The 13,771-nt window shown below is 40.6% G+C and overlaps 1 protein-coding gene across 16 annotated transcripts in view; it reads left to right on the forward strand.

The window, feature by feature from the left end:
- Positions 1-13,771, forward strand: part of MARK3 (microtubule affinity regulating kinase 3) — a 107,865-nt gene that overhangs the window by 90,493 nt on the left and 3,601 nt on the right. For 5 of the 16 annotated variants that reach the window (XM_036841446.1, XM_036841438.1, XM_036841434.1 and 2 more), the window contains 5 exons: positions 534-637; positions 6,904-7,065; positions 7,765-8,022; positions 11,908-11,934; positions 13,222-13,266. In XM_036841446.1, coding sequence (XP_036697341.1) covers positions 534-637; positions 6,904-7,065; positions 7,765-8,022; positions 11,908-11,934; positions 13,222-13,266 — 596 coding nt within the window. The remainder of the gene's footprint in view (positions 1-533; positions 638-6,903; positions 7,066-7,764; positions 8,023-11,907; positions 11,935-13,221; positions 13,267-13,771) is intronic. The other 11 variants (XM_036841442.1, XM_036841445.1, XM_036841444.1 and 8 more) reach the window with 9 other exon arrangements.

Below are 13,771 nucleotides of genomic sequence, written 5' to 3' on the forward strand. Positions count from 1 at the left end.
ATTTATTTTTTTCTTTTTGTTACTCATATTTTTTTGTGTGTGTCATATCTGAATCTCTCGTCAAATCCAAGGTCATGTAGATTTACCCATTTTTTTCTAATAGTTTTACAGTTTTAACCCTAATATTTATTTTTTATTTTTTTAATTTTTATTTTATTTGTATATTTACCTTATATTTATAATCCTTGCTTTTTAATTTTTTACTTTGAAAGTAGTACCTTTTAAAAATAGTGGATCTCTCTGCTTTGTTTTAAATAATCCATGAGTTATTAATCTGTAGATTATTATAGCCAACTTTTCAAAGTCACTTTACCCTAGTCATTTTTCATTATTGCAGAAACGTTGGAGGGTAGGAAGGAGGGTAGAGGTTGCTGCCTTCATCCTCTTCTCTGATCTAGTGGCCAGTACTGTTGATATTTTAGTGTAGGTTTATTTAAAGAGTATTCACGTTTATTTAAATTAGGTGGGGTTTTTTTCCCATTGTACTATACTTACTAAATAGTTTAAGACCAAAATGCCCTTTTTTTTAATAGAGTAATACAGCATCTGGTGGAATGACGCGGCGGAATACTTATGTTTGCAGTGAAAGAACTACAGCTGATAGACATTCAGTAATTCAGAATGGCAAAGAAAACAGGTATGAAATTTTACCTGTTGGCAAGAAAATTTGTTTTTCCCAAGAGAAATGGAAGAATGATATTTGCTTCTCAGTTTTTATGATCAAAATTCAAATAATAGTGGTAAGTATTCGCTAATGGTAAGTTAAATTTGAACGCAGAGTTTTAGTGAGATCCTAGAATTCCAAATTCCTCTCATTGTCCAGAGCTTATCCTCCTGGCCAGCTGTGTATGATGATTGGAAGGGTTGAGTTAAAGCAGGGTGCTTTCCCAGAGGAAATAGATGGTGAGCTATGGTTTAATTGTAGAATTATGAACAGGGAAATGGAGATTATTTTGTGCACATGAATAACTTGAACCAAGGCTGGAAGGGGGAAGGATGAGGACCTGAGACTGGGAGCCACACCTCAGGAAGATGCGGAGCACCTGGTGGGGTGGGTGAGCCTTCAGGTATAGGTCAGCAGTGTGTCAGAGGGGCATGGTGGACGAGTAGTAACACAGTCTTCACCTTAAAAGAGACACACTTGAGTATCCCAGAGAAATGGAGAGTGCAGTCTTCTGAATGATTTTAATCTGGTAGGGAGGCAATCATACATTGGATAAGCATGATTTAAAATACTAACAAAGTAATATATCAGTAAGGAGTTAAATCATGCAAACAATTTTCTTGGGGTTTCAAAATAAGAAATAGAGTCAGAAAAGTGGGATTAAGTACATCCAGAAACCATGGAGTAGAGCTAAGTTTGGGCAGAGGGAAAAGTGGGTGGGGGGAGTTGGATTGGTAGAGTAGTTAAATATATTCTATATAGAACAAATTTCCCAAATGGGCATGATTTTCCTTCTTTCTTTTTGGAAAAGTAGTATAAAACTAAATTCAAAATGGTGAGATAAGGTCAAAGTGAGCAGATAAAGTTCTGGAGTAGAAATCCATAAAATAAATTCACATCATCTTTCATTGTCCCCTGGCCTCTCTGAACATTGCTTAGTCATATCACATTCTCATGTGTAGCATCAAAATTGTTTTTCCTCTTTTTCTGACATTTACTTTCTGAAATTGCATTATAAGATTTCTGTTTCCTTTAGATCTCATCAGTCAAATGAAATGTTTGATCAGTAACTTCTATAACAACCTAAGCAAAAATTCTTCTATCCTCTTTCATCCTTAAAACCAGACTATTTTATCATTCCCCTCTTCCACAGACCACTTATGTTTGAATTGACATGAAGGTAAAAGCTTACTATGTGAGATTACATTCATTTTTCAGTGAAGTTTTAGAAATATTTACATCCTGGTATTCTGTCTTCTGATTCCTATGTGTGTGCTTGTTTTAACATTGTCTTTCGTATGATTAAGAGCTATTAATAATTTGAGTAGAGCAACTGGGCTAGATAGCTTATAAATTAATGACTGGTATATTTATTTTTTAATAGTGGTCTATTCTTTGGTAAATTTTCTTTTCTTACGGTTACTTTGTCAAATCTATCAAATTTCTTCTAGTTCAAAGTGATTGAATAGGAGATATCAGTAGAAGACTTAGAAGTTTCTTTCTTCTTTTTTTTTTTTTTTTTTTTTTTTTTGGCCTCATGGGATCTTAGTTCCCTGACCAGGGATTGAACCCGGGTCCCCCACAGTGAAAGTGCTGAGTCCTAACCACTGGACCGCCAGGGAATTCCGAAAAGTTTCTAATATGTTACGGATTTTAGTCTGTAGAACTAGAAAAATGTTGTTTCATGACCCTTCTTTTTACAGATTCTTCTAAATTGTTGAATTATTCTATCAGATTCCTTTTGAACTTTAGAATATACAGTTCTCTGAGGTACAGAGTCAGACTTTTATTTAAAAAGCTGTTAAGACCAAGATCTAGGTCTGCTCCCTTGATTTGTGTTTCTGTGTGTGCATCTACTCCTCTAATTCTCCTTCCCTACAGTTATTCAGTTCACTCTTTGGAAATAGTTTTAGGAATACTCTGATTTCTTTGGAGTCATAACCTGTCTGTGTTCTACCTGCAGACACCTTCCTCAATGGGGCTGCCTCCTCCTTATCCCAACCTGGGCCTTATGGCATCTGTTAGCATCAGCTCTTTAAATGCTTTGCTTCTGCAAGTGTTGTCTTTATCTTCAGTCAGACAGAGCCTCCAGCCACACAAGCTGGGGCCCATGATTTTAATAATATCTGGATTTTCTTTTTCTGTCTTACAAATGAATTGAAAAATTGTGGGAAAATATTGGAGGTTTGAGTGCCAAATTGGTGGTCATATTTTTTACTTCCAGTTAAAGAAGGCATTAAATGCGACAACTTTCTCGCCCTTAAAATAGATGCTTGAGTCATAAATTATGCACTGAGCCTTCTTTGTGCACAGATGACTTCTTTGGCAGATTGTTGCTTTTTCCTCTCCCGTATATATCTTATTCCTTGACTACAATACTAATGAGGTACAGGATGCCTGGATCTATGTTAACTTCTGAAAGAAGGACATTAATTCCCATTTTAGCCTTCAATATGTTGGACTCTTTTCTTATACATGTGAGTGTTTTTACAGAATTCCAACAAGAGAATGATCGTGGCTAATGAAAACTAAATGAGCAAAGAAGGTTTTATCACAGTTAACACATGTATCTTTGGATTGTATTTTTAATTTTGCTTTTGCCCAATCACTGAGTATGCTTTGAGTCAGCAACCAAAGTATTTCATATCAGAATGTTCTGATATGGGATAGATGTCATATCAAACAAATTGAAAATACCTTTCCTTTAATAATAGTAAGTGGATTAGAATTAAAAAAAGATTATCAGGCATAGATATAAAACCAGAAGATTAACAGGAACTTCACACAATGTGAATTTTAAGAAATCATACTATTTCTGTAAGTTTAAGGTTTAAAAAATGATTTTTCCTTGGACCCAGAACTACTAAAACTATAACGCAGTTACTGTTTTGTTTGTGTAGATTCTTGTGGGGAGGTCTATGAACTACAACCATCGTTTTTGCCACTTTTCTGGGGGAGAAATTCTGTCCAACTTGATGCCGCCCATGGTGATGTTGGGGTTGTATGTTGTAAAGAGAATTTTTGTGAGTTTGTACAGACTTGACACTCAGCAAACATTTATTGAGTTTACTGTTTCCTAAATTGAGGTGCTAGGCCTACTTTAGAAGTCAAAAAAACCATATCTGTTTTGTTGCTTGCTTTATGGAACTCGTAATGTGACATGATTAAATTTCTAAAGAAATAATTCATTTAAAATTGCCTTTAAGATTATGTAAATATTTAATAATTTGTAATGAATATATCAATTTACACTTCCTTTTTAAGAAGGCCTCTGACTCTAAGGAGGGTCAGTTTTTTGTTGCAAAGCGTCGGTCCACACAATCTTGCCTTCACTGTCCAGCCAGGGAGCAATGGCCTCACGGGGAAAAGACCGAGCATCTCCCTGCTCTGGACGAGGAAAGCCATTTCCTTATCCAGAGTCTTTGGGCCCATTTATATTCTCCAGGGAAGATGCCAAATAACCCCTGCCTCCTTTTCTTCCCCTGCTTTTTTTTTAATGCATCTATTGATCTTAGCTCCTAATTTGGGCAAGAGAACATCAGCAGCTGGGCAGGGGGATAAAGTGTGTTTGACAACTCTTGACCTGCTCGGAACAGGTAATAGAGCACAAAAGACAGTTGTATTTATCTGTAACTTATTAAAGTAAAATTATATGTATCTATGTGTATGTATGTCTGTACGTGCATATTGGAAACAACAAAGCATTTCTTCAGATAGTTGAATCACTTAGGACTCTCTGTGTTGCAGGTGACAGAAACCCAGTCCAAACAAGTTTAAATGAAAAAGGGCATCTGTGAATTCCTATAACTAAAAGAGTCCAGGGATAGAGTGAGGGTTCATCTCATAGTTCTGCTTCTTCTGCAGGAGTTCCTTGATGGGCTCAGCAGCATCCGCCTTGACATCTTCCCACACTCAGCTCTGCTCAAGCAGAAGCCCTGGGGCTGTCTTCTGGGGCCCTGTTGGTCTGGCTCTGGCCATGTGCCCATCTCTTAATCTGTCACTGGCCAGGGTAGCTGGGAAAGTCTGGGGTGGAGTCAACGACATCGAGAGACCAAGAACCTATTTCTACCAAAACAGAATTCAGGTGTTTTTGCCAAAGGAAAAGACTGGGGAAAACACAAAAGTGAATCTGTGTTTAATCTTTATAAGCCACTCCCCCAAGTGAGAGGGCAGGATTGTCAAACAGAAACGCAGGGACAAGCAGATCTTCTTGAGCAGTTTATTACAAAGACCTGTCTCCTTCATATTGGGACTGTTAGAATTCCAGTGGCTCATTTCATTAATGTACCTTTTCAGTTAGGAGACCCCGGGGACACGATGAGATTGCAGGCCGTGCTTCCAGGGCGCATGAGCAGACAGGAGTCACTGTGGTACAGTGTGGTGTGCAGTAGCAGGTGCCTGCACTGAATACATAGAGTGGAATGAGTCACTCCTGCTGGGAGAGGGCACCGGTGGAGACTTCATGGAGGGGATGACCTCTGGGTTGAATTTTGATGCAAATAGAAAGATGCCAGCTCTCCAGACACGGAGAATAGCTCCTGCAAAAGTTCTTTGACCTGATGCACGACCAAGCGACTGCACATCATCAGGTGGGCCCGAAAGTCTAGTTCCGGGAGGTAACAGTGGAAGGTCAAGCCTGGAGAGGTGGCAGGGGCCGAGCTGTGGGCACCTGAGGATGCGACTTGGATGCCAGGGTGAGGAGTTTGAACTTTATCCTGAAGACGCAGTGTGCTTTTGCATGGTTAAAAGCAATGAGTGACAAGGTCAGGTTTGTGCTTTAGAAAGTTCACAGCTGTATGGTAGACAGATTGGAAAGTGTGAAATTGGAGACCAGTAAAGACAGATGAGTTAGGATTGGGCCTGTGGGAGAGGTGAAGCGCTGCACGAAAACCCTCAGAGTAGAGGTAGGGAGGCCCAGGCTCGTTGAAGTGCTGTTAGGAAGTTGACACCAACAAGATGTCCCAGTTGCTCTGGATGTGGGGCATGAGGGAAAGAACCTGATGTTTCTAGGTTTTGGGCTTTGAAAGGATTTCTGTAGAAAGTCACTGAAAGAGTATGATCAGAATTCTAAATCCCTGATTATCTTTTAAAGGAAAGAAACTGCCCCTTTGAAATTCCAAGGACACAATGACTGAGCTGGAATTAAGGATGGGGAAACTCCCTTAGGTAGTTTTGTCCCATAGCTGTCTGTGCCAGGTGAAACTGCAGACATGTAGCCACTTCTGTTCCTCTTTTTCTGTCTATAAACAGTTAATGCGCTCTTATTAGTTTTCCCACCTTGAAAAATGGGGCTCTGTTGACCCCTTAGGAATTCTGAGTGTTGTTTATAAAGAAGTGAAAGTCCTTTGAGTAGGAAGGTTTTAACAACAGGATACTTTTTTTTAGTAAATTTATTTATTTTATTTTTGGCTGCATTGGGTCTTCGTTGCTGCGCGCGGGCTTTCTCTAGTTGCAGCGAGCGGGGGCTACTCTTTGTTGCAGTGCACGGGCTTCTCACTGTGGTGGCTTCTCTTGTTGCAGAGCACAGGCTCTGGGCGCTTGGGCTTCAGTAGTTTGTGGCGCGGGGGCTCAGTAGTTGTGGCTCGCGGGCTCTAGAGCACAGGCTCAGTAGTTGTGACGCACGGGCTTAGTTGCTCCGCGGCATGTGGGATCTTCCTGGACCAGGGCTCGAACCCGTCTCCTCTGCATTGGCAGGCAGATTCCTAACCACTAGCGCCACTAGGGAAGCCCAACATAGGATACTTTGATAAATACAAACAACATAGGATATTTAAACAACGTAGGATACTTTGATAAATACAACTAGTTACTACTATACCTGTGATTTTACTAGTCCATTTAAAATATGACAGTGTGCTTTGGGAACAGGTCAAGAGCATAGTGTGCTCATATTATAGATTCACTTTGATTTGAATGGAGGCATCTCTTTTAGGGTAGGCTTAATTTTATACATAGCTCAGAAGAGATCGTCCCTCTCACATAAATATTCAAACATGTATGATGTTATTTTCTTTTCTTTAAAGCTAATAAACTTTTTAAATTGCTGTTTTAAAAAAAGCAGATACAGATTAGCAATTGCTCCAGAATCCCCAAAACAGGTTTAAGAGATTTTTGTTCCTTGACAAAGACGAGATGGTTTGGGGAGGAAGGTTATATGCTTTGAACAAGAGTTGCTCTTTTTGTCACTAGTCCATCATACTGTTGTTTCTGCCTCTGCCTGAACCCAAACCCCCTCCCAGCCTGATGGAAATGTTCGCTTACGCAGCTAGCCCTGCCTCTGTTTGTAAGACATCTTCCACCTGTCGGCTGCGACATCACAAGTCGATGTCCATGTCAGGCTCTGGGCGCCCCAGGATGATGTTACCTCCAATAGACAGTGAAGGAGATAACTTCAAGGCTATGTAAGAAAAATGCACATTCCTTGTGAAACTAATGTGTACCCACTGCTTCTTAATTTTGTGCTGTGGATTTTATAGTCCAAGATTTTGTTCCAGTTGTCTACAAAGTGTCCTTCCTATGTGTGGTTTTAGTTAAGCGCATCCTGTCTCATGGTGTCCCTGGTCATCTTTGTGTCTTCATGCCTTTGCATATTATAAAGGGTGTAAGAAATTCCCCCTTCTTTCCAAGTTGCTTTCAGCATGTGGAATTTTACAGTACTTATGCCATTTTTGTGCTTCCAAAACTTTTTAGTTGCCTATTCTTCAATTTCACCTGCATAGCCTTTATTTCTTTTGTATTGGCAAGGTTCTCTGCATGTAAGCAATTTGAGAGGGAAGCAAAGGAAAAAAAGCTTGAGTTAGCTGTTCTTTGTTCTAGAATTTCCCTGCATTAATCTTGTCCTTGAAAATATGTGTGTACTGTTCCCTTAAACTCCATGAGGTTTTGTTTATGTACTATTCCTTTGGTACCCTTTGCCATTTAACTTACCTTTTGCTCCTAAGTCCTATAAAATACCCCTTGGATCTGGATTTATATAACTGGTTTTCTCCACTCTATATCAAAGGTATATTGTGATTGTAAATGTTTGTGTGCCATGTTTGCTACAAAGCCAGGGTTTTGTGAACAGAGATCTAAGAATCTGTCATTTTCTGATCTCAAAGCACTATTCCTGACCAGAGAGCTCCAGTTGCTTCAACACACAGTATTAGCAGCACCACCACCCCAGATCGAACCCGCTTCCCAAGAGGCACTGCCAGTCGTAGCACTTTCCACGGCCAGCCCCGGGAGCGGCGCACTGCCACGTATAACGGCCCGCCTGCTTCACCCAGCCTGTCCCATGAAGCCACACCATTGTCGCAGACTCGAAGCCGAGGCTCCACTAATCTTTTTAGTAAATTAACTTCCAAACTCACAAGGAGGTAAGTGCCTAGGTGGTGCTGGTTGGAGCAAACACAAGGGCAAAAGGAGAAGTGTCGTCTTCCTCGTTGTGTGAAGCCACTGCCCAGATGCTTTTCATTTTGTCTTTAGCTCACATTGTTCTGGTTTGCATATCTAACGCTATACTTTTAAAACCTTTCAGAAGAGAAATTATAGAGCTCAGAGTCTTTTCACAACACTAAAAGTTCTCTAGCACTTGGGAGGTTGTTGTTGTTTAATTACTTTTCCTTTTAATCTCACATCTCTCTACACGGTGTGTGCACTTCAGTTTAGCAAAACCCCAGATCCAGTGTAGTCCAGGGGCTGGCGCCCCATAAGTAGCCACTGAGGAAGACGTGTATGGTGTAATCGTCCCTAGACACGGAGGAGAGAGACATTTCCTCTTGTCTCGTTGCATTCCAGTGTTGTTGAGGAGCACTAAGTTTCTTAGAGCTTCAGTCTTGAAGTTGTTCTCTCTGTTGGCCTGAGTTATAATGAGAAGAAGGTAACATTCTATATTGAATAGCTTTGGAGATAAAATCCTTGCCTTATTCTCAGGAAGAAGCTAGTATCTGGTCATGTATAAAATCTTTTGTATGTCCTGTAGACTGTCAGTTGGGGCCTTGGGGAATCTCTAAAGGTCCCTTGAGGTACTTTTAACTTTATTTCCAGAATCTAGTCTAGCAGTTGCAAAGCCTAGAAACATTGGCTGCTATAAGAGGAAAAAGAAAAGATAACACTCTGCATTATAAGCAAAGGCACCTTTAGCCAGGAAACCTGGGAGCCCCTGCAGTTCCAGGACACCCAGAGGAAATTCTTTGAACTTAAGCCTCTCTGTGGATTAGTCTGTCTGAGGTGTCCTGCAGGTTTTGCCTGTTACAGACCTTGTGGTTCATCACCTGTGTCTTCTGCACAGAACAACAGTGGGGTCTTCCCAGAGTCTAAAATGATACACGTCCTCCTCCTCTCTTCTCTGACTCCCTGTGGCCCATTAGCCTACTGATCTGTTCCATGCCGTCTTCTTTATTTAACCTGTAAGCTAAATATCACTTTTCAGTCTCCCCCAGTAATTTTATCTTAAATCAGTCATCTAAAACTTAGACAAGTCACATTAAACTGTCTTTCCCCAGATGATCTGTTCGTTGTCAGGATGTCAAATACCAGATTAGGGAGGACTTCTGATATCCACTAGCATTGACTAGAGGTCAGAGGAGTCCAGAGTTTCTGGTCTACCCTATTATTCTCTTAGCCCCTTTGCTGAGACATCCCATTCTGGGCTGGGCAGAAGAGCAGAATCGTCTGAAGGGCCTTGCCAGATTTGGGGCACCCATTTGTGGCCAGCAAGAGAGACAATGGGTTCAACCCAAGAAGAGTCTGATGACCCCCAAAATAACGCATTGCTTCCTTTCAGAGTCATCCCAGGTGCTATCCCCAGCCACCCTGTGCCTTAGCTCCTTCCTTGGAGCCTAGGCTGCTTAATGTTAACTGATATTTTGCCCTCTGATTCCCGAGCACAGAAGGGATGTGTGGCAGTCAGGTCTGTCTAAGCTTCAGTCACAGGACAATCAGCTTTGTGTCCTTACATTTTGGTCAATAATGGGCTCTTTAAAGCCTTGCACATCATTAAAATCCTTGAATTTATTTGTTTGCCTCCTTCGTGGTTTTTTTTGGTCATCTTAATACTATCATTGATAAAAATAGCATCAGCCACAATATACTGAATACTTCCTATGTGCTAAGCTAAAGAGATGTGTGTAGATTTATAGATGTAGGAATACTCATTTTATATACATAAATAAGTATGTGTGTATGCACACACATGCATTCTCTCTCACACACTCATTTAATCTCCATAATCTACCCTGTGGAATAGACATTGTCCCAGTTTCATAGAAGAAACTGGAGGCAAGGTTCAGAGAGATTAAGGCACATGTTCAAGATCCTACAGCAGAAGAGTGCTGAGTCAGATCCGTGGCTCCAGAAGAGCCTTGAACCCACTATGTAGTGTCCCTGGCAGAAAACGGTAAAGCACTGTTACAGACGTGAGTCCTTTTCCCACATTTTCTAATTAAATTTATTTCATGTATTTGAATTGAAATTGAAGGCTGAGCCTTCTTGTTGAAAATATTCTAGAGGGGGTCATCTGATTTTATAATTTCCACCCCAAAATTTTTACAGAAAGTCTTCTGTTTGTTAGTTTGCACACTGAGACCTGTGGCCTCCCTTGGTGCTGTACTTCAGCTGTAGTCGGTTCGTTCTTAAACGCAGTCAGAGTTCTTGCTGCCGCAGCATCACTTCTTATCCTCTCCTAACAATAATTGTGAGGGTTAAAGTTCTAGTGCCAGAAAGGCTCAGGTGTTGGCACATAGATGCCGCAAGGAGACCTGCTGTGACGTGGTGGGACTGGCATCAGAAAACTCACCCTCTGCTCCTGGCTGTGCCCTGGATGTTGTGAGAGCTTTAGAGAGCTATGGGCTCAGGGCGCTCAGAGTCGCCCATACTCTGCAGGCGGGACAGCCCGGGCGGAATCGCAGGTGCCTCTGTGCTCCTCAGTCATCCACGTGGTCCCGGGTGGCGTGTGAGAGCCTTAAGCCCGCAGCTTCCTCCTCTTTATACCTCAAGGGATTTAAGGGAGGAAACGTTAAGAAAGTCAGTCCTATGGTACCTGAGCAGTCCCCTTGACTTTTCTCAGGTTGAAAATTCGGAAATGAAAATACGTTTTAAAGGCCTTTTAATCAATTTTCACGTGCATGATCTTTCCTACTGTGTGTAATCCTGCTGTATGCTACTTTTGATCTGATTATGGAGTGATTGGCGGTTATCTCCAGCAGTTAGATACTTTTAAAATTGGTAGGTATCTGAAGCAATGCAAAAGTCATCCCAAATTAGGGGAAAAAAACAACGAAGGAAGTTATTAATTCAGTCAATCCTCAGGTACATTTGAGTGCCTCCTGTGCTCTGTCTCAGAACTGAGATTTAGAGATAGCTTGACAAGCCCAGCTCACACTCACCCAGGAATGCTTATTGCATGATCATACAAGCCTGAGCCATAGTTTGAAATTTCTTTTGTCAAATTCCGTTCAGCACAACCTAAGCATCTCCTTAAATTTTTTTTTAACGAGCAGAGTCACTTCTTTTAAATACAGCTTTCTGTTTATTACATAAAACATAAAAATGAACCCCCCACTGTTGTCATTTAATTTTCATTCATTTTGATATCTAAAGCTCTGAAAAGTCTACTTCATTTTAAACTCCCAATAACTTATTACAGTGCTGTATGTCAGTTATATCAAAACTGGAAGGGGAAAAAAAAAAAAAAACTGGAAGGGAAAAAAACCTAACCTCCAATGACTTTTTTTCTTAAAAAGTGATTTATACGAAACCACTGTAACAGACATTCTGTTAATGTCTAAATCATCTTCCTGAAATACGTAATGATTCTCTTCATGGATAAATATTTTTATAATGAAATTTTTAATGTTTCTGTATAAGGTGATATTTTTGTTCATAAGATATTCTGAAGAAAGTTGAGGAATGTTATTTTATTTCTAGTACATTGCAAATGACTTTAACACAAAATGTTGAATTTTATTATCTTAAGGTATACCCATCTGAAGAACCTTAAAACATTTAATTATAGTTAATGTCAATGTTTACTGCTAAATTTTTTCTTACAAGTACAGATTTTTTAATATTTCTGTTTAAAAGATCACATACTCAATTATTTGTGATAATTTTACTTTTTCATCAAATGTCGCTGTTTCATTGTTCATTGGACAGGAGAGGAGCCCTGTTTTACTTGCTGTTTTTTGTTCTATCTGTAATTGACTATTTAACTTGTGCAACTCATTTTTGTTAATGTTTTTTTTTGGCTTAATTTCTTTTAGAAACATGTCATTCAGGTTTATCAAAAGGTAGGATTTATATATACACATTTTTTTTTCAATCCTCACCCTGAAATGGCTCCTGCAATTAACATCAGGTTTGGCTTTCTAGCCCTGTTTTTTTTCCTTAAACACTAAACTTTCTGCTGAGAACTAAATACTTCTTTGAAAGGAAGCTGGAAAGAAAGAGATTAACTCTGTCAGGCATTTTTAAAGGGACTGTGGCACCCATGTAACAAGAGGCCTACGCATGCTCTGTGCATTTTCTTCCTTTGGTAGAATTATTTAGCATCCAAATAATTCTGTCTTCATACTAATAACACTTAGCATGCTTCTGTTTGAAGAATGAGATGTTCAGTAACAATGTGCAATTAATGATTAGCCTCAAGCATGCAAACGGTAAGTGGTAATTGTGTCAGCTGTCGTTTTTTATTTCATGAAGGATTGCATTAGCAGAAGGCTTTAAAGTGACAGATAAATCAGCTAATATCCTGATACTGGAAATAAATGTAAAATTCGCACCTACAACCTCATTTGTTGGGGTTTTTCAGAAATTCGGACGTGGGCAACTGTACAGCAGAAATGTTTTAATATTTTCCAAGAGTTGAAGAGTGAATAGTATTGTATCTAAAAGGCACTTTCCACCAACCTCTGAAGAAAGTATGTCTCATTTTTACTGAAAGCGCTGCAGTAAATGTTATTCTTACTAGGTAGATAGTTTTCTGGTGGTGACGCTCAAGAGACCAGAAGCGTTGCTCGCTGTCTCGGGACACACACACGCCCTTGAGGGGAGGAGCTGCCGCTGCAGCCGCGCCGTGCCTGCTCCTCTCAGCCCACCGGAGGGCCAGGGTGTGGGTGTTTATGTGGAGGCCACCAGTGGGTCACGGAGAGGCTTTGCTCACATGAGCTCTTTATCAGAAACCGTGGAAAGAGTGCTTTCTTCCTGTGGGAAACTCCACTCCATGATTATTTAATTGGAAACCCACTATACTTTGGGTAGTGATTAAAAAGAATACCTCCAGTTGAAGGCCGTGAGTGTGCGCAGATTCCAGAGCTGGGCAGGACTACCTGTTGTGTATGTGAAGCAGGTGTGCAGCCAGCCTCCTGCACGGCCTTCGTGAGCACATGGGGACGGCCTCTGGCAGAGTCACACCTACAAGAGTACGAGTTTTAATAAGCTCAGCTGGTGACCAAAAAGTGCTTTGGATTTGTTCATTTTATGATGTCTGTGTTTATATTTGGGTTGGTCATGTACTGGTGTGTAAGATATCTTTTCTCTTTCCCACTTCTCTGTGCTTCTACATTCTATTCATTGAGGCTTCCAACTGAATATGAGAGGAACGGGAGATATGAGGGCTCAAGGTGAGGGAAACGATTTTTACTTAAAATATTTTATAGGTATTTACCTCATTTCTGCGGCAGAGGCAACACCCTTTCCTGAACGTTCTGCATCTATCCCTGCTCCAAGTGGGATTGCTTAGTGCCACCAGCAGTATGTGGTCAGGAAGCATTGCTGCTGCCGCCGGCACCTGGCAGCCACATGAGGGCGCTGGAGTGCTGCAGCCACCTGCTGGTGGAAGCCTCGGGTCCCAGCCCCACCTGGGTTCTCACTGGTGTTTGGGTATTAAAATACGCATTCCTAGGCATAGGAACGTGGAATTGCCATTTGAAAACTGTGACCAGGTAGCCTGGACCTCAGCGGCAGATCAGCCAGTGGCCTAAAGCCATTTCAAGTATAGATGCTGTTTTGGGACTACAGTTATATAAATTTGAACATTAAGTGTAATTTTTCCCTCTTTTTCTTTTTAATATTTGTAAACTCAAAGCTGAGCAGAAGTGACTTTACTTTCTAAAGTTTGATATTAAG

Source organism: Balaenoptera musculus, chromosome 2 (genome assembly GCF_009873245.2).
Source record: "Balaenoptera musculus isolate JJ_BM4_2016_0621 chromosome 2, mBalMus1.pri.v3, whole genome shotgun sequence".
Lineage (NCBI taxonomy): Eukaryota > Metazoa > Chordata > Mammalia > Artiodactyla > Balaenopteridae > Balaenoptera > Balaenoptera musculus.